General features: G+C 43.7%; 2 protein-coding genes across 5 annotated transcripts in view; both read left to right on the top strand.

Annotated features, from left to right (window-relative positions):
• The window catches only part of slc39a14 (solute carrier family 39 member 14), a 57,775-nt gene extending 50,639 nt beyond the window's left edge, over positions 1–7,136 (top strand). For both annotated transcript variants that reach the window (XM_015960275.3, XM_054731058.2), the window contains exons 6-9: positions 636–788; positions 1,807–2,041; positions 2,158–2,342; positions 6,153–7,136. In XM_015960275.3, coding sequence (XP_015815761.1) covers positions 636–788; positions 1,807–2,041; positions 2,158–2,342; positions 6,153–6,305 — 726 coding nt within the window. In that variant the 3' untranslated portion in view covers positions 6,306–7,136. The remainder of the gene's footprint in view (positions 1–635; positions 789–1,806; positions 2,042–2,157; positions 2,343–6,152) is intronic.
• Positions 7,137–17,744: 10,608 nt separating this feature from the next.
• The window catches only part of slc4a4a (solute carrier family 4 member 4a), a 64,403-nt gene continuing 61,946 nt past the window's right edge, over positions 17,745–20,201 (top strand). For all 3 annotated transcript variants that reach the window (XM_054731051.2, XM_054731049.2, XM_054731050.2), the window contains exons 1-2: positions 17,745–17,882; positions 18,218–18,295. In XM_054731051.2, coding sequence (XP_054587026.2) covers positions 18,279–18,295 — 17 coding nt within the window. In that variant the 5' untranslated portion in view covers positions 17,745–17,882; positions 18,218–18,278. The remainder of the gene's footprint in view (positions 17,883–18,217; positions 18,296–20,201) is intronic.

Genomic DNA, 20,201 nt, shown 5'->3' with positions numbered 1-20,201 from the left:
GTCTCTGTCTGGATCTGCGCTCTCAGATCTTAAATCATTTACGTGATTTAAAAGTTTCCATCGACAGAAACATGAATAAACGAGTCAATCTGCAGCTCGTTACCCGTTTCCTATGCCTTTTCCTGTTGGTTGATGTTTGTTCTGCCTGTTGGTTTAGAATTCAAACTACTACTTCTCATTTACCTTGAATTAGTTAGATTTTGGTTTAGTTTGGCTTGTTTTGCCCACCAGAAACAGTTTAAAACTAAATATTTTGATGAGTCTGTGGCTAGAGTCTTCAGCCAGAACATGTCGGGTAAAAACCACGTTTTTTCTAAGCTGTGTAACAAAAACTAAGTGATGGATTATTAAGTTACACACAGAAGGAGCATCGAAACAGCAGCTGGAGGCTGATTGTAGGGCAGCGGCGCCACCTTGTGGTTGTTTTCTGGAGCTCCTCGTCCTAAACAAACACCTGATGCTGCAGCCGGAGGAGCTCCTCTCCTCTCTTTACTGTTTTACTGCTCATAATTATAACCATTCATGCTGAGAAATGGGAAAGAATAAAAATAGTAAAATGAGATGAAGTTTTTGTTGCTGGATTGTTTTATACATAAAACATGTTTTTATTTTTTCCCTCACCCTTTCGTTCTCAGGGCCACGGTCACAGTCACTACTCGGCTCCGGACCGGGATGTGGAGGAGGAGGGGGAGAAGCTGCAGCAGAACGGAGCAGCCGGCAGTCTGGCTCAGGGGAAGCTGGATGCCGGGGAGGGAGAGCTGATGCTCAGCCCCGCACAGACGCCACAGGTAGTCAACGAGCAGGAAACACTCAGCAGATTCAGGCTTGTTGCCATGCAGGCGAGAGTCGCCTCTACTAGGATTTTGTTTGGGTTGAAAAGTGCAAACATCCATACAAGTCAGGTGATGTATAAGCTAGGATGCGTCTAAAATAATCAACATAGTCAGTGAGTCTAGAGGCAGAGGGGAGGAAGCTGTTTTTGTGGTGTGACGGTCTAGTCCGTAAGGACCTGAACCTCCTCCCGGAGGGTCCATGACTAGGGTGAGAGGGGTCAGCTGTAACCTGACCTGTGCATCTCAGAGCCCGTCAGATGAGAGGCTGCGTCCGATTCACCTCTTCTGCTGACCACACGACACGCTGCAGTCGTTGCTCGTGCCTGCTGGCAGTGGCACCCGTGCACCACAGTGATGGAGGTGAGGATGACTCGACGATGGCCGTATAAAGCTGGACCGCCATCGTGCTTGGTGTGCTGAGTTTTCTCAGCTGTCACAGATAAAACATCCTTGAGACTGGCGTGCTGCTCTGACTCCGGTCATACAGGGACCTCGTACCCCCACAGGGCACCCCCTATGGCCCCCACAGCTGGGACAGGAGGTACAGCGGGCGTTCCAGTAATGGGAAGGTTGCAGGTTCGATCCCAGCTCTGGACAGAGAATTCTGCTGTTGTGTCCTTGGGCAAGACACCGAACCCCCTTGCCTGCTGGGGGTGGTCGGAGGGACCGGTAGTACCTGTGGTAGCTGTGGCTACATCGTAGCTCATCACCATCAGTGTGTGAATGGATGAATGATGCACTGAGTTGTAAAGCGTTTTGGAGTCCTCTGACTCTGACAGGCGCTGGACAGATGCGGGTCATTCATCATGACTTGTTTTGTCGCTCCTGGTGGAAAAACCTTTCTGCCAAATTTGTTCAATGCTCCCATTTTAGTGGCAACATCTGATCTTCCAGTGCTGAACATCTTGCTTCTGATTGGTCACTTTCTTTGTAAAAGTAGTAGTGATTGGACTAAATCCTGTTTGTGTCTCAGGAGACTCCGAGTCCAGAAAGCGGGGCCCGGTCTGGGACCAGTGGCGGCGGCTGCTATTGGCTGAAGGGAACCACCTACTCTGACATCGGCACGCTGGCCTGGATGATCACGCTGAGCGACGGCCTGCACAACTTTATAGACGGTTTGGCCATCGGGGCGTCCTTCACCGCCTCTGTGTTCCAGGGCATCAGCACCTCCGTGGCCATCCTGTGTGAGGAGTTCCCACACGAGCTGGGTGAGTCGGGTCGGGACCAGAAGGAACGTAAAATGAAAAACTTCCCTAAAAATAAAGTGTTTGGTCCCACAGCCGTCGTTGCAGAACTAAAACGAGTCTTCTGGTTTTGTGAACAGGGGACTTTGTCATCCTGCTGAATGCTGGGATGAGTATCCAGCAGGCGCTGTTCTTTAACTTCCTGTCGGCATGCTGCTGCTACCTGGGAATGGGATTTGGCATCTTGGCTGGGAACAGCTTCTCTCCCAACTGGATCTTTGCTCTGGCTGGAGGAATGTTCCTCTACATCGCGCTGGCTGACATGGTGGGTATTTGATCATCAGCTGTTATATCAGCAAAGTCCAAATGTTTCAGGAAGCAGGCCGTAACATTTAAATGTATTTTATAGTGAATTATTTATTTTTACCGTCTCAGCGATAAATGAGAGGTCCTTCGCTGAGAAACCACGTTTTAGTGATTATCTCTGATTCTAACGGGTCACTCTTGAGTGTTTCATGCAGGCTGAACATGAAAATAGTCTCCTACATCTATCTCCTGCAGTAGCTTCTGATAGAAAACAGACGGTGAAACTCTAGGATAGAAAATCCTGACAGATCTACGTCACACTGTCACTAACATTCATGATTCACCCATCTGGACTCACAACGGGGAAGGCTGTTGTTGGTTTAGTCCAGGAAACAGCAGAGAACATCTCTGCTAGTAGAAGCTAACCGTTAGCATTAGCAACTCCATTACACAGCAGAACTCCTCCAGGCTTGTGTTATTTGTGGAGATGAAACATCATCGTTGCAGAGCAGACAGTCAGTGGTAGAGTCGTGCTGCTGTTAGCCAATCAGAGGAGAGATGTCCACATATCAGGAAGTAAGACTCCATATCCTGTCGCCTGAAGCTACCTTCTACTCCAGTCAGGATGACCAGATCCCAACTCACCAGACGTGGGATAGAGAAGAACGTGACATTCCAGTGAGACCCACGTCTCTGGAAAGAAAAAAAACTTCTATTCTGCCCTTTAGCTGTAACATAACTATTATTATTATTATTATTATTATTAAATATGCATCATCATCATAAACTTGGTGTCTGTTATATTCAAGCGAGCAGCAGAAGCTTCACTCCGGCTCTTTGGACCTGGTGCAGTGGCTCTGGATGGCTTCATGATAAAACTCCCGTTGAAAACAAAGACCTACAATATAAAATACAGATTTAAGCAGCTTTTAGGAGTGACACTAAAACAACCAGTCATGTTTCTAGATCTATTTGTTTTCTTTTTATTAATTTTCTACTAATAGCAGCATTCCATTTAAAATTAGCCACACTTAGAAGTTTTTTCCTTAATTTAGAAACTAAACAGTGTTTTTTTTCTAAAATGTCAACAAATCTCCAATAGTAAATATTTATGAAGAGAAAATAGCTGACTGACTCTGAAACAGGTCTAATCTTAGAGTTCTGACTTTTAAAAGTGATCCAGGCTTGATTTGAATTCTTTAATGCGCTTTAGAAGGGTTCAGCTTTTATGTGTCTCACGCAACACAACCCCAGACCCTGGTCTGGGTTTTAGCACGAACCCGGCTAATTACTGGGAAACCTGCTTTTGACCAGCGTGCTTTTAATGACTCGGATTTTCGGCTCCGTTTCATATCAGATTTGTCACGACACAAAAATCATCACCAGAACCATCACAAACACGTCCTCTGAATTTAGCCAAACACTGCATTGTTGCCTTGAAAGAATGGGGAATTTGCGCCCTCCACTGGCAAAAACAGAACAACGCCCTGACACCATTTAGAAGAGAGAAGATCTGGAGTTGCTTCCCTCTAGTGTCTAAAAGCGGGTACTACACGTTTGTTTTTTAGAACCGTTATGAAGAGAATATCTAAGTGTTTTTATCTTAATGAAGCTTTAAAAAAATCTTAATCTTTCTTTTTGTTCTCCTGGGAATTTTAACATTAAGGAGAAGGAGGAGGAGCACAAAGAAGGATTTTAAAGTTAAAGGAGGTACTTGAGCTGAACCCACAAGTCTTTAATCCAACAGCGTTTTGGACACGAGTCTTTAATCCAACGGCGTTTTGGACACGAGTCTTTGATCCAACGGAGTTTTGGACACGAGTCTTTAATCCAACGGCGTTTTGGACACAAGTCTTTAATCCAACGGCGTTTTGGACACGAGTCTTTAATCTATCGGCGTTTTGGACACAAGTCTTTAATCCAACGGCGTTTTGGACACAAGTCTTTAATCCAACGGCGTTTTGGACACGAGTCTTTAATCTATCGGCGTTTTGGACACAAGTCTTTAATCCAACGGCGTTTTGGACACAAGTCTTTAATCCAACTGCGTTTTGGACACCAGTCTTTAATCCATCGGCGTTTTGGACACGAGTCTTTAATCCATCGGCGTTTTGGACACGAGTCTTTAATCCAACGGTGTTTCGGACACAAGTCTTTAATCCAACGGCGTTTTGGACACGAGTCTTTGATCCAACGGCGTTGTGGACACGAGTCTAATCCAACGGCATTTTGGACACGAGTCTTTAATCCTTCTGCGTTTTGGACACGAGTCTTTGATCCAACGGCGTTGTGGACACGAGTCTTTAATCCATCGGCGTTTTGGACACGAGTCTTTAATCCAACAGCGTTTTGGACACGAGTCTTTTATCCAACGGCGTTGTGGACACGAGTCTTTAATCCATCTGCGTTTTGGACACGAGTCTTTGATCCAACGGCGTTGTGGACACAAGTCTAATCCAACGGCATTTTGGACACGAGTCTTTAATCCTTCTGCGTTTTGGACACGAGTCTTTAATCCAACGGCGTTTTGGACACGAGTCTTTAATCCTTCTGCGTTTTGGACACGAGTCTTTAATCCTTCTGCGTTTTGGACACGAGTCTTTAATCCAACGGCGTTTTGGACACGAGTCTTTAATCCAACGGCGTTGTGGACACGAGTCTTTAATCCATCGGCGTTTTGGACACGAGTCTTTAATCCATCGGCGTTTTGGACACGAGTCTTTAATCCATCGGCGTTTTGGACACGAGTCTTTGATCCAACAGCATTTTGGACATGAGTCTTTGATCCAATGGCGTTGTGGACACGAGTCTAATTCAACTGCGTTTTGGACACGAGTCTTTAATCCATCGGCGTTTTGGACACGAGTCTTTAATCCATCAGCGTTTTGGACACGAGTCTTGAATCCAACGGCGTTTTGGACACGAGTCTTTGATCCAACGGCGTTTTGGACATGAGTCTTTGATCCAACGGCGTTGTGGACACGAGTCTAATTCAACGACATTTTGGACACGAGTCTAATCCAACGGCGTTTTGGACACGAGTCTAATCCAACGGCGTTTTGGACACGAGTCTAATCCAACGGCGTTTTGGACACGAGTCTAATCCAATGGCGTTTTGGACACGAGTCTTTAATCCAACGGCGTTTTGGACATGAGTCTTTAATCCATTGGCGTTTTGGACACGAGTCTTTGATCTAACGGCGTTTTGGACACGAGTCTAATCCAACTGCGTTTTGGACACGTGTCTAATCCAACGGCGTTTTGGACACGAGTCTAATCCAATGGCGTTTTGGACACGAGTCTTTAATCCAAAGGCGTTTTGGACATAAGTCTTTAATCCATCGGCGTTTTGGACACGAGTCTTTGATCCAACGGCGTTTTGGACACGAGTCTTTAATCCAAAGGCGTTTTGGACACGAGTCTTTAATCGAGTCTTTAGCTTCATCTGTGTTTTCCTTTTCATCTTTATAATTCCATCCCCAGTGAGTCGTGGAGGATGGCTGCTTATACTGAGCCAGGATCCTCTGGAGGTTTCTTCCTGTTAAAAGGGAGTTTTCCTCTCCACTGTCGCGGCATGCTTGCTTAGTATGAGGATTGCGGTAAAGACCCTGACACTAGTCAGTGACTCGATGCAACCTGCTGGGTTCCTTATATAGGAAACTTGTTACTGATTGGCCTAATGACCTGACGGGTATTGTTTACTGTGTGAAGGTCCTCGAGACGACTGGTCCTGTTTCGGTGCTGTAGACATAAACCGAACTGATCTGGATTCCTGATTAGAGAATTCGTGGCGTGATTCCGAGTTTTCATCGCACGTTTTGTGTCTCAGTTTCCAGAGATGAACGAGGTGAGTCGTGAGGAAGAGGATGCGGGCGGCAGCAGGTTCCTCATCACCTTCGGCATCCAGAACGCGGGCCTGCTGACGGGATTCTCCATCATGCTCCTTCTCACCATGTATTCAGGACACATACAGCTGGGGTAGCCTTCCTGCCCCCACTGGGATTAAGCGGGCTCAGACGGAGGCAGGAAGACTGAAACTTGTTTCTCTTCATCCTAACAAAACTGGGGGTGTTAGGTGTGCGGCAGGTACGCACATGTCTCTGTCACCGATGTTCTTCTCTTGTTTAGTCCAACATGCAGTAGAGGAAGAGGGCCTGGAACTTTTCCTGACCGCCGTTTAGCCTCTGTTCTCCGGAGCAGCGATCCGGTTCTCCTCATTTATGACCTCCTGCTTGGATCTGATCTGGGACCTGCTGAAGAGCAGAGAACTGATACGACTCTGGTAAAGCACAATCAGAGCAGCTGTTCGGATTCGGGACCCTCATTCCTCCTCCTCCTCTTCTTTTGGGACCTTAACTGGAATTATTCTAACCGGCGTCCATCTTGATCCATTCTGTTTGTAACCCACTGTAAAACACGCTAGCGTGACCTTTCAAGGCCAGCTGTGCTTCAGACCGACGAAGGGCTTCCCGGGGACAACTGCACACGTTACTTTTCTGAGGAATGAACTTTTCCTCATCCATGGGTTAGGGTTAGAGATTCCTGATGAATCCCAGTTCACACCTGTCAGGTGTTACATGCTTTAGTGACTTGTTCCAGATAAGATGTGTTTGTCAGTAGTTAACCGTCTGTGCCCTTCATCCTAGCAGAAAATATCATAGATGTATTTATAGGTGAGAGTCCGTTAGTTTTCCTAAAGTTTTCCCAGACTGGTTAACGTGCTACCGGAGTACTGTACGCTGCTCTGTGACAACGCCATAAGTATTTAGAGTAAGAACAATAATATTTAAGGTTAACGGTTGTTTTGTACTTTAAATGTTCTGAGGGACGGCCTCTCCACTTTCACCTCTGGGCTCGAGCTGGATTCAGGATTCAGGAGCAGAGCGATGAGAGCCATTCCTTCGCTAATGATGCTAAACGAGACATTTAGGGTCTCGGAAGGTTCAAATTTCTGATTCCTTAAAGCGTTTCACTTCCCATCTGAGGAATTTTCAGGCAGAAAAATGCAAGAACAAGAAAAAAGTGTCCAGCTTGACACGCAGGATGTTCCGATGTTTTCCGGATGGTGGAAGTTTGACTCGGACACGGGAAGAACACCGACTTAACCGCCGCGACACCAGAACCAGAGACAGGAAGAGTTTCCTATGGATCTGCTGCAGCAGCTTGGAGCAGAAGGAGCTCTGTTAGTCCAGAACAAATTTATTTAGTTTTATTTTCTGATCCATGAGAGAGAAAACCCTTCCTGGAGCTGGTCAAACTTCCTGTTTGACTCGTGTCCCGCACGACTCCGTTTAGGGCTCAGATTAGTCGGCGAAGACAGAACACAAATCCTGTTGGACCTCCTGGGTTTGGGAAAGTGAAACATCCTCAAGAATATAAAGAATTCCTGTTTGTTTTTTCTCCTGAGTCAACGAGGATCATCCCAGCCTGGATGGCCTGAGTTGACTATTCCGATTCTAGTCTCGTCTTCTTATGGAATCACAGAAAAACAAGCTTTGTTTTACTGAAATGACGAAACCAGGGTGCTCAACATGCAGCCTGCGGGCCATTTGTAGCCCTCTGAATGATTTCTAGTGGCTGGGAGCACGAACAGTTTTACTGAAATGCAGATTTATGTGCTCTGCTGATAAAAGGAGACGTAATCCAGCAGACACGAGAACAGAACTGAGGCCCAATCCCAAAACTCGCACTGCGCCCCACGCTCTTCTGTGAAGTGCACTTGGAGGAAGTGTGCAACAAGGCTTCGAGTGCGTGGCTCACAAGTGTGCAGATAGCTGCAGAATTGAGACGGGAAGCGTTGTGTCATCGACTGCCACGCATGCCGGGATGCTGGTTGCTGTGTTAATTTTTTCAAAAACCTTTATTAATAAGTTTTAAACAAACAGTTATTTGAAATAAATTTGCATTCATTGCTGCTTTAAGACACTCAGAGCATCGACAAATCGTCCTGAAATGAACTGCTTTCATTAGAAAATACATACTTGAGCCTTTTCTCCTGCAGTGATGGATTGTGGGTAATACACTTCATCCAAGTCTGCAGCGATGCGACCTTGGATGAAGGGCAGATCTAGGGTGCAAAAGGGGCTTGATCAACTTCCGCACTAGAGAATCGGCACACTCTAAGCGCTCGCACCTCGTTCACGTTTCCATTCCCATTTTTATTTAAGGACAGTGCACATTAATCAACATTCTGTAAATGTGCCGGTGTTAGCCAGCAGGCTAATTTTCAGCTGTAGTCCATTGGCAAGATGTTCTACTAAGCACATGACGGCTAAGAAGAAAGATTATATTAAATGAGCATAATAAATTGCACAAGAATTAATATACGACAATAAAACACAAAGCCATTGCACTTACTGGGTTAAAACATAAAAACATACATTCATATTCAATTCAACTTTATTAACGGACTCAAGGTCCACATTAAAAAAAAGACATAAAAACGATACAAAAGATTATAAAAGACATGCATACCAGTGTCTCCACATGGATGACTGGTAAAGCACTGCACTAAAATGGGGATCGACCAGCATCTGCACAAGTCTGTTCTTAGAGTTCTTCAATCCCAAGATAAACCTGTACATCAAATTCCTCATTATGGCTTGGAAGGTCCTGACCTGAGCATTACAAAATAAAAGACTTGCACTACAGGACCGAGGCTTCCCTAGCAGAGTCCTAAATGCATCGTTGAATGCTACTTTAAGCTTATGCAAGCTGGCTTTCCTATACTTACACCACAAAGGTGCAGTATACATAGGTGTGCAGTAGGTTGTAAAAAGGTGGATTTTTATCTTATCAGAACACGTGTGGAATTTCCTGACCAAAATATTGGCTTGGGCATACAAAGCGCTACATTGCCGGTAAATGTCATCGTCACAGAGCTGATCTGTGATGATGTGACCCAAATATTTCGCTTTGTCACTGACCCTGGTCTGTGTTTTAGCATGAACCCGTCTAATTACTGGGAAACCTGCTTTTGACCAGCGTGCTTTTAATGACTCGGATTTTCGGCTCCGTTTCGTTTCAGATTCGTCACGACACAAAAATCATCACCAGAACCATCACAAACACTTCCTCTTGAAATTTTCCAAACACTATGCATTGTTGCCTTGAAAGAACGGGGAATTTGCGCCCTCCAATGGCAAAAAACAGAACAATGCCCTGACAGCATTTAGAAGAGAGAAGATCTGGAGTTGCTTCCCTCTAGTGTCTGAAAGCGGGTACTACACGTTTGTTTTTTAGAACCGTTATGAAGAGAATATCTAAGTGTTTTTATCTTAATGAATATTTAAAAAAAATCTTAGTCTTTCTCTTTGTTCTCCTGAAATTTTAACATTAAAGCTTGGTTTATGCTTGATGCATTTACTTTCTGCTTGGTGATGCGGCTCGCGGACGGAACGCGCTTCACAACTCGCAGCGTTTATGGTTCATGCGGCTTGTCTCTGCGGTGAGCCAATATTCTCCCAAACAGTAGGGGGCAGCATGGAGCTCTGCAGCATGCATCCAACACTACACCATAGTAGACGTAAAAATTACTGTTGTTTACAACATGGCATTCCAGCATTTTTTAACAGCGTCCTCGTCTTTTCCGACAGTGCGAGCTATTTCTCTCCAAGAATTATTAACGACATGTTGATCACGGCGATCTTTGAGAGCTGAATCATACAAATGTCACTGACACTTATCTTGTCGACCAAGTAGAAGTCTGGGAAACAGAGATCCTTATCCCCTTTGGTTCGACAAATCAGCACAACACTCTTTTTTTGCATTAAACTGCACGTCGTACTTCAGCCCATATTCAGAGCGTGGGTTTAGCAGCTGCTGAAATCCAGCACTGCTGGGCGAAATGATGGCCAAGTCATCAGCAAACACGAGCTGATTAATCAGATTGTTACCAATCCTACATGCAGCTTTACATTTCTTGTGTTGATTTGACAAATCATCCATGTAGAGGTTGAACAGAGCAGGTGGCAGTAGCCCTCCTTGACGCACCCCGTTGTTAACCATACAACTCATTGAAAAATCCAAAGTAGCCATATATCCATCAATCTCGCATACATCCAATAGGTTACACAATAAAGTCTAAAAACAAACATCCAATGATTATTATGAGAGGTGTTCACATTTGTGTGTGCTTAAAAGCCAGTTCTTACGACGGAGTGGAAGTGCGAGTTTTGGGATTCGGCGTAAAACTCCCATCAGAAACAGGAAGTCTGATGCTTTTTCACTAAAGAAAAACACTTTATCCTGTTGTCTTCACATGATGTGTAAAGGATTCCAGTAAAGTTATTCCTACATGTTTAAATCTAATTAATCGTGAAACAATGAGGTTTTAGTCTCTTTAGTGGAGAAGGCTCAGAACCGAAAAGTGTTCCTGAATCCGTCGCCAGACGTCCTCGTTTCTGATGAAGTATTTTTAACTCTCTGGTGTTTTATAGTTACTGTAACAGAATAAGTACGCAGTCATTATCTGATGGTGAAGAGAAGATCTTAGGATTTCATCATGAACATGGGTTTGTCTGCATGCACTTCAAATCATCTGGATGTTAGATTTGATCTCAACTGAATTCATATTTCAAGACATTTTAGTCAGAAAGCATCAGATTTTACACCTTATTTATATTTCTTTGGCCAAAATGAAACAACGTTGATATCGTTTTAATATCAGGTGATAGTTTTAATCACGTTAGATGGTTTCTATCGATGAAGGAGCCATGAAAGGAAGCAGGAATTAGTCTGGTCCCAGGCGCGTTCCTCAGACCTGATATCTGTTCGTATTTATCGGAGATAAAACTGCTGCTCCATAGATGAGATTATTTATTAATTTTGAGCCATAAAATATTTATTTAGTGCTTTAATCTTGAAGCCAAAGCAGCAAACGATCTCCTGTTGTTGGTTTTGATGAATCTTTGCAGCGTTGGGTGATTGGTTTGGATTTCAGCTGAAACCGGAACGCGTTTGGTGATTTCTGTCTTCTTCCTCTCACACTTCCAGGTCTTTTTGTATCCTGTGTAGTTTTAGTCTTTCCTGTCAGTTACAGAAACTTTTATAAACATTATTTTCCATGAAAACTGTGTTCGAGTCTCTTCAGTGAGTTCTGCTTCAGCTGGAGGTGATTTTGGTTTGACGGATAAAAATAGCAGTCGGTTAATTAAAATCTTAGTTTTATTAAACAACAACTCACTTTATTTCTGCTTTAATGTGTTTGTTAGACCTACCAACGTTTATTTCATTTAGTTGAGAACGGGTTAAACTTTAGAGGGTCAGAGGACTTATTTTACCGTACGGTGAAGGTTTATACTAGAATAATTTAGTTTTTTATTATTTCCAGTGTTGGGAGTAACGCAGTACAAATGTAATTAATTACTGTAATGCATTGCTTTTTGCTGTAATGTGGTAATGTAAGGCATTACAGGGAAAAAAATGGTAATATTTACTCAGTACAGTTGTCAGTAACGCGGTAATTACAATGCATTTTTAAACCCAGAATCAAGATGTGGGTTTCCTAAAAATTCTAAATGCGGGAAGCCTGAAAAAAGATCCGGTATCCACATATATGACGTCATTTATGGACTCAGCTTTGCAGGCATTCTATGAGCAGAGAGGATGCAGCGGTAACGGCTCAAATACTCCAGCTGCGTCCTGCGCGCGGCCGCTGTTATATTCACAAAATCGCTCCGCCAAAACAAAGTCATTCATTTGCGATCGTTTATATCCGCCCATATTCTCTGGTACTTCATGTACTTTTCAGCTGAGTTCATAATCTGTGCCTCTGTGATTTCAACTCATTGCTGCAGGAGCGCAGCGCAGATGAAGCTTTTATTTTTATTTTTTTGTGTTCGGTAGATCCCTTTGGCTGATTAGTTAGAAAGTAGGAAATCTAGGAAACAGTTTTTCTGGAAGACGGAGAAAACATGCAGCATGCAGGAAGGTTAGAGAAAGGGCCGGAAATTATTCAAATAAAATCTAGAAAACTAAACAAAATGCTTGAAAAGAAAAAGAGTAGGTAGATTTATCCCCGATACACATTTTTACCAGTGAAAAGCAATAATATATAAGCATTTAATATTTATACATGTGATAGAATCAGATCACCCCAAAAGTCAGTCCCACATCCAGGGCCGTATCAAGGCATTTGGGGACCAAGGCAAATATAGGCTTGGAGCCCCCACCACCTCACTCCCTGCTCAGTTAATATAAGATGGCAGCGTGCTGAGAGTACAGATTGTTGTTGCTTTTATTTAATAAACAATCATTTTAAAGCACTGTTATTATATCTGACTGTTTTTAACGGTAATCCTAGCTCAGACACCACATCACCTTCCACATATATGTCATGAGCTCACTGAGCGTCACATTACCAGATTCATACTGAAGTTGTTTTGGTGAAAGTAACTTAAAGTAATGCAAAAGTTGTGTAATGTCTTACATTTTAAAATCAGTAATATTGTAATGTTATGAATTACTTTAAAATGAGGGTAACAAGTAATAAATAATGCATTACAGTTTGGAAGTAGCTTGCCCAACACTAATTATTTCCATGAATTATTTCAGGACTTCAGACCGAAAACATTATTCAGTTTTAATTTTGTTTGTAATGCTTGGCCTGCGGGACGGGAGCCCCCACAAGCAGCAAAAGGTGCACTTAGCTGCTGCTGATGTCTACAACAAATTCATATTTAACTGACATCGTTTTGTAAAATCTGCCATAATTCAAAGACCATAAAACAACTTTTCACGAACAACTATGAAGGTTTTAGACTGAGCCGTTTGCTCATCAGCCCTATTTCTCTGAACAGAGGCTGTTCAGAAAGTATTTACAGGTGAGAATTTTTAAATGTTTATTTCCTTTTACACAGAAACACGTCAGTTTGGCCGAATATTCCTGTAACCCCAGGTTGGTTAGAGCTCCTCCCTCTAACAGGATTAGTGCTTCCTCTAAAACCTCAGCCCTGATGCCCCCTGGTGGACAACCTGAGCTACTGCAGACAGATGATGCCCATTTTATTCATTGGCTCATCATTTAATAATAAAATATAATAAAGGTGAAGTGGTTTTAATTTTAACATTAGACAAAAGGTTTTAGGTAGTGGTGGTTCTAGGGGCGGGGCCAGAAGGGTGTTCTGAAATCTGATTGGCCCTCTTAAAGCTGGAGTTTCCCCCTTTCAGGATTTATGTGTGATTATTATTATTTTTTTTTACAGATCTGTGAAGGAATGACTTTTTTGGTGATACGTCTTCTTGTTGCTACATGTTGAGTCTTCTCTTATGCTACCTTGGTAATTCTGACACCATGCCCGTTCCGTAGAGCTCCATGCAATACGAGCCCGTCCTCTTCTGGATCAGCTCTCTAGAAACCCTCAGACGGGCCTCCTGCACATCTGGTTTAAGGAGACGATGTGTAGCCCTAACCACCAATCTCTGTACACATAAACTTTCAAAAACTTCAATCTTTGTTGATTGATTAGAATTGATAAGATTGATAAGAAAAAAAATGACCACAAAGATGAGGCTAATCAAAAGGTATTGGCTGAAGCATTTGCTTATTACGCCAAGCCTTCTAGCAAAGATCTTTCTGCATGCAGCTCCAGTACACGGGAGCTGCATGCAGAAAATGAAACAAAGCAAAACAAACACACAATAAACAAACAAACAAACAAAAACTTACCACCTTAAGTAAGTAACGTCATCAAAGCAAAACAATCAAGAGTTTCAGAAGAATAAGTTTTGCTCTTTTCATTCTTGATTTTTATATTTTTCTAAAACTCTATTTTTAAACATGTTTTTAAACAAGAACAATAAACTACACCTTTTTAAGTCACTGTCATGCTTTATAAATAAAGCTTTGATTGATTGATTGATTGAATGGTCATAACTATTCCACAGGTTAACACATCTCTGCTTCACATTTGTCCTTATTCTGTTTTTGTTAAAGGATTCAGTTCCTCTTAAGTCATATTGACTCTGAGTTTAAACAGCTTCTGAGTACTGCGGCAAAGCAAGTTGTTTTCTACTTTATACATTATCTGTGCTATTTTAAATTCAATTAAATCATAAAATTTCAGGGTATTCAGATTAATAAACATATTGTTAGTTGGTTTCATATAGTTAGATTGATTTATAATTCTAATAGCTATTTTTTTGTAACCTGAAAATAGGAAGAGTATTTGTTTTATATGCGTTACCCCTTATCTCAAGACAATAAGTCATATATGGAAGCAACAGAGTACAACAAAGTGTGTGTAATGATTTCTTGTTCAGGACATACTTTGTTTTGTAGAGTATAGCGATGGTTTTTGACATTTTTGTTTTCACATGATTTATATGAGACTTCCAACTCAACTTGTCATCAATTATCACTCCAAGAAATGTATTTTCGTACACTTTCAATTTCGTCGTCGTCTTCCTCCGCTTATCCAGGTCCGGGTCGCGGGGGCAGCATCCCAACTAGGGAGCTCCAGACCGTCCTCTCCCCGGCCACCTCCACCAGCTCCTCCGGCAGGACCCCAAGGCGTTCCCGGACCAGATTGGAGATGTAACCTCTCCAACGTGTCCTGGGTCGACCTGGGGGCCTCCTGCCGGCAGGACATGCCCGAAACACCTCCCCAGGGAGGCGTCCAGGAGGCATCCTGACCAGATGCCCAAACCACCTCAACTGGCTCCTTTCGATCCGGAGGAGCAGCGGTTCTACTCCGAGTCCCTCCCGAATGTCCGAGCTCCTCAGCCTATCTCTAAGGCCGAGCCCAGCCACCCTACGGAGGAAACTCATTTCGGCTGCTTGTATCCACGATCTCGTTCTTTCGGTCATTACCCAAAGCTCATGACCATAGGTGAGGATTGGGATGTAGATCGACCGGTAAATCGAGAGCCTGGCTTTCTGGCTCAGCTCCCTCTTCCCCACGACAGATCGGCTCAGCGTCCGCATCACTGCAGACGCCGAACCAATCCGCCTGTCGATCTCCCGATCCCTCCTACCCTCACTCGTGAACAAGACCCCGAGATACTTAAACTCCTCCAATTGAGGTAGGACCTCTCCCCCGACCCAGAGTTGGCAAGCCACCCTTTTCCGGTCAATTTCAATTCCACGAACCCTGATTTTAGATATATTTTTCGTTTGTCTAGTGCCAAAAACAATCAATTTTGTTTTCTTTATATTTAACGATAACTTATTTATATCAAACCAGTTATTTAATATATTCAACTCCTTTTCCACTGTAGTCAGAAGCTGTTCTAGATTTGTACCTGAGCAATACAAAGTGGTATCATCAGCAAACAAAACATATTTTATCAATTTGGAAACACTACATATATCGTTTATGTATAGTATGAATAATTTAGGGACCAACACATCCATCGAAACATAGAAAATACATGAAATGATGCAGTTGTTTAGAAATATGGTTTGGCTTAACCATAAAAATCGGGTCTAAAACACATCGGCGAGGGTCTAAGTCTCTGACAAGGCCAAATTAAGCGCCATGTTTCCTTCTACGTGAGCCTGTGAGGACAAAACTCATTTACTGGTTGCAAACTTTCGCCACCCTTAAACATTGTTTTACACATTTACCTCTTCACCCGTAGCTGGTGACTGACGTGCTCGTCGTTTTTGACCTTGGGAGTTTTGATTGCGCTAAAGACTTTTTTTTTGCCCCACTGTAAATGTTTTAATTAGTTTAAATAAAAACTTTCTTTTTCACCATTTTACATCAAAGCTTTACTCCTTTAACATCGATCCCCTCATAAAAAAATAAAAACATTTTTTATCCTCATTTAAATGTAAAATTCCAGTGAAACCACGGTGACGGGAATATTTTCAAACTAAACATGTTCTTTACTGTTGTGGTCCTCGTTGACGTCGTCGGCTGTTTTGAAAACAGAGTCGGGATTTATTTTTCCTGGAAGAATTTTGCTCCAGAAGCTGCAGATGCTTCGATACAAACAAGAACGATGAAGATCCAAACAGCATCAATATCCTGAAGAAAAGACCCGAAGGCCTCTGAGGGAGACATCAAACGTGCTCATCTTTTAAGGTGGGATTTGAAGTAAAGCCTCCGTCGTGGCGTGAGGCTCAGCATGAATCTGCTGGCACGCGTGTGCTTCTTCCAAACGTGGGACCATGTGGTCTCAAATCAGCTGGTCTGGGATCTGCTCTCAGCAGTATTTAGTGTTGTGAACAAAAACATAAACACTGTTGTCAGAACAAATTCTAACATGTGGAAAATGTATTTATAACCACAGTAAAACCACAAGATGTTGTGTTCTGAACACGTTTGGAATGTAATTTATTCCCGTGATCCTGCGATGTCCTGCTGGAAGCTTCAGAACCACGGAAGTTTGTTCCTCCAGATGTTTTTGTTCAGATAAACTTAGTTTTACTTAACTTTTTTGTTTTCTGCTTCATTTGTTTTTTATTTTTGTCTGAAAAGTCTCAGAAGATGTTTATTTGTTTAAATTTATAGATGTTGTTGTTTCTGGTGTTTGATTTTGCAGCGTAGTGATTTTTCACGATCAGAAATTCATTCATTCATTCATTCATTCTCTCAGCCACTTTTCAGGTAAATTTCGGATCTAGTTTTCTTTTCCCAGCTGTTCCCACTCAGCAATCACCCCCAGTTTCTCCTCATCCTGTGGTTGTTTACTGGTTTCCCAGTGTTCCCAGTCTTATTTGTGTTTAATTTTGTTGTTAAAGTTTAGTTTGTGATCACTTCCGACTTCGAGACCTCCTGTTGGTTCCTCTTTACACCAAACTACAACACAGTTTAAAGGAAAATGTGCAAAAATATGCAGACATGCTAACAGATGTGCACATTTTAGGGTGTTGTGGGTGGAGGCCCTGGTTCTGATCTTGGTTCTAATGGACTGTGGCCCATAATGAAAGAAAAGCAGCTTTAAATGTTTATTTCAGGCTTGGAAGGATCTTTCTGGCCCACTTGAAGGCTCTGGAGGTGCGAAGGTCACGTAGAGGGGGCAGCTGATCATCTGACCCGCTGCAGTCTCCTTTAGCGGCAGAACCGGACCAAGATGGATGAGGAGAAACGCGCCATCACTGGTTGCGCGGCTGTTTCTCCTGTCTCCACCAACAGGTGGCGCTGTTTATCTAAGAAACGTTTCATCACAAACGTGAAGAAAATCAGAAGAACAGAAAAAAATTAGAGCTTAAATATGTCAATTATTTTAGAGTTGGACACCAAAGCTGCAGCTTTGATCTGAGCTTTCTTGGTTTTGAGTAGTTTGTAGTTGAATTTTCTGTTTTTTGAGTTTTTTTTCTATAATTATAAAAATCATTGTTTCTAGGCTCAGACTCGTGTTTCCGGGCCGAACTCAGCTGGTTCTGTTGGGACGGAGGGGTGTGTGTGTGTGTGTGTGTGTGTGTGTGTGTGTGTGTGTGTAAAGGGGGGGGGTTTGCTTGACCTCCCCCCCCCCACCTCCAGGGAGGAGTGGCGTCGCACGAGCGCAGCGCAAAGACACGCACAAACTTCACGGAGCGGTGGAAGTGGACTTCTCCCCTTTCATGCCACCAGAGCCGTGACGAGCGGAACCGGAGCGCAGAACCGGAGCGGTAAGTCACTCAGCCCTGTTCCGTGTGGACTGGGTTCCTCACGGGGCCCTTTACGCGGCGCGCGCGCGTAAAGGCGCGTGTCTTGGGCGTAAATAAGTCTAATCTTCCTTGCTTGCTGTCACTCGGGCGCTCCACCCCCACCCCGCTCACAGCCAGACTTCATTTAGTTGTTATTTTTTATGAAAGCTGCGTCAGGTACGTCAGCTGATGACGTGACCTGGTTGGTTCAAGTGTTACACAAAGTGTTTGCATCACCTCTGATGTCTCCTCATGATTAAGTTTCAGCTGATCTGGGGCTTAAACTGAGGCTGAGGTCTTCCTCTCTGCCTTTTCAGGTCAACCATCATCATCCTCAGCATCAGCAGCTCCAGTCAGGAGCGGAGTCAGCCTGGAGAGATGAGCAGCAGCAGGAAGTAAGATTTTAACTTCATTTAAAAAAAAACATTTTTCACCGGTGGGAGAATAAAAGCATCAGGTGCGTTCGGTGCCTCATGCAGCTGACAGGTCTGTGTCTCCAGCTGAACGCACCTGTTCAGAGACAGAGGTCAGTTAACATGTCGAGTGTGAACACCTGAGCAGCTGTTTCTGCCTCAGAGCAAACCGCTCAGGTGTAAATGTCTGTGAAGAAGAAGGAATCCGTAACAAACCCAGACCACGCTCTTGTTTTCTTCTCTTTCTTCCTGCTGGAGACCACGAGCTGCTCCTGGTCTTCATGACTTTGGCCTTTGGAGGCAGTCTGAGCAGAACATTAAGATGCTTTTGGTCCAAAATCAGTCGAAACAAGCTGACTGCCAGCTGCTCTCGACGCAGCAAATACAAGTCGACTAAGTTTCAGAAACCAGTAAAGTGCTCCTGAGAGATTCCCAACATCATTCCTGTTCTGATGGAATTCCTGCTCCCGGCGGCTCCAGGCTGTTTGTGTCCGGGTCGGCTCACAGCGCCTGGGCTTCATGAGGATTGTGACAGGTTCCCTCAGATCGCAGGCGCTAACGTCGGAGTGCAAAGTGACAGAGCTGACTTATCAAATGAAACAGACTCGGTTTCAACTTTTAATTCCCTCGTTTTGTCTGGAAAATGCAAAGATTTAAAATGCTGCCACTGAAAACAAAAAGATTCATGCTCTCACAAATCCAAAACAACCTTTTACGTTTGTTTACATGTTGGTTTGAGACTTAAGAAGTCTGAGCTTCTGGTTTGGCTGATGCCCTCAGACGTCGCTCAGATTAAACACGAAGTTAAACCTTTCAGGTTGGTTTGAACTTAATTCATCGATGACATGAAACTTCAGCAGGGTTGAACTCAGTCAAAGAAGAATAAACACGGCGGAACGGAGCCTAAACGCCCTCACTGACCCGCTTTATGAATGTTTTATCTTAGCAAACCAGATCAAAGTCGTTTCCGTTCAGCTGCAGTCATAAAGCTCAGCCGCGTCGTTTCTGGCAGAGAAGATTGTAAAAATCACCACAAAAGTGTTTATTTACTGTCGTTAAGAGCCAAACTGCTAAAAACTAAAATGTAAAAACAAACATTAAGTAAAAAAATGAGGAAACGAGTAAATCGACTTTATTTTATGAAGAGCAGTTTAATCTGGCGGGTCACAGATGACCTCCCGGAGCGAACGAGAGGTCACGCCGGATTTTTCTGTTTGGTGCTCAGCTGAGAGGATTCTGTTGGTCCTGTTATGTCCAGAGTCATTCCATAGGTGGAGCAAGAAGGAACGCCGGAACTGTGGAGCGTCACCAGGATCTCATTTCTAAACACAGTGTTCAGACAAAAAGGCCGTTTCAGAGTAGATTATAATCCCTGAGATTAAACCTTCTCTATTTGTCTAAAGTTGCTTCTTTTAGTGTGTTTCTGCTTTTATTTATCATGAAATGAAATAAAAAAACAAAATTCAGATCAGGGGAAAACCATCCATCCATCCATCCATCCATCCATCCATCCATCCATCCATCCATCCATCCATCCATCCATCCATCCATCCATCCATCCATCCATCCATCCATCCATCCATCCATCCATCCATCCATCCATCCATCCATATCCGCTTATCCGGAGTCGGGTCATGGGGGCAGCAGCCTAAGGCGAGAGTCCCAGACTTCCCTCTCCCCAGCCACTTGGGCCAGCTCCTCCGTGGGAATCCCAAAGCGTTCCCTGGCTGAGAGACATAGTCCCTCCACCGTGTCCTGGGTCTACCTTTAGGTCTCCTCCTGGTTGGACGTGCCCAGAAAACCTCACCAGGGAGGCGTCCAGGAGGCATCCTGACCAGATGCCCGAGCCAGCTCAAATGGCTCCTCTCGATGTGGAGGAGCAGCGGGT

Source organism: Nothobranchius furzeri, chromosome 10 (genome assembly GCF_043380555.1).
Source record: "Nothobranchius furzeri strain GRZ-AD chromosome 10, NfurGRZ-RIMD1, whole genome shotgun sequence".
Classification (NCBI taxonomy): Eukaryota; Metazoa; Chordata; class Actinopteri; order Cyprinodontiformes; family Nothobranchiidae; genus Nothobranchius; species Nothobranchius furzeri.
This window is presented reverse-complemented; position numbering and strand designations above follow the sequence as displayed.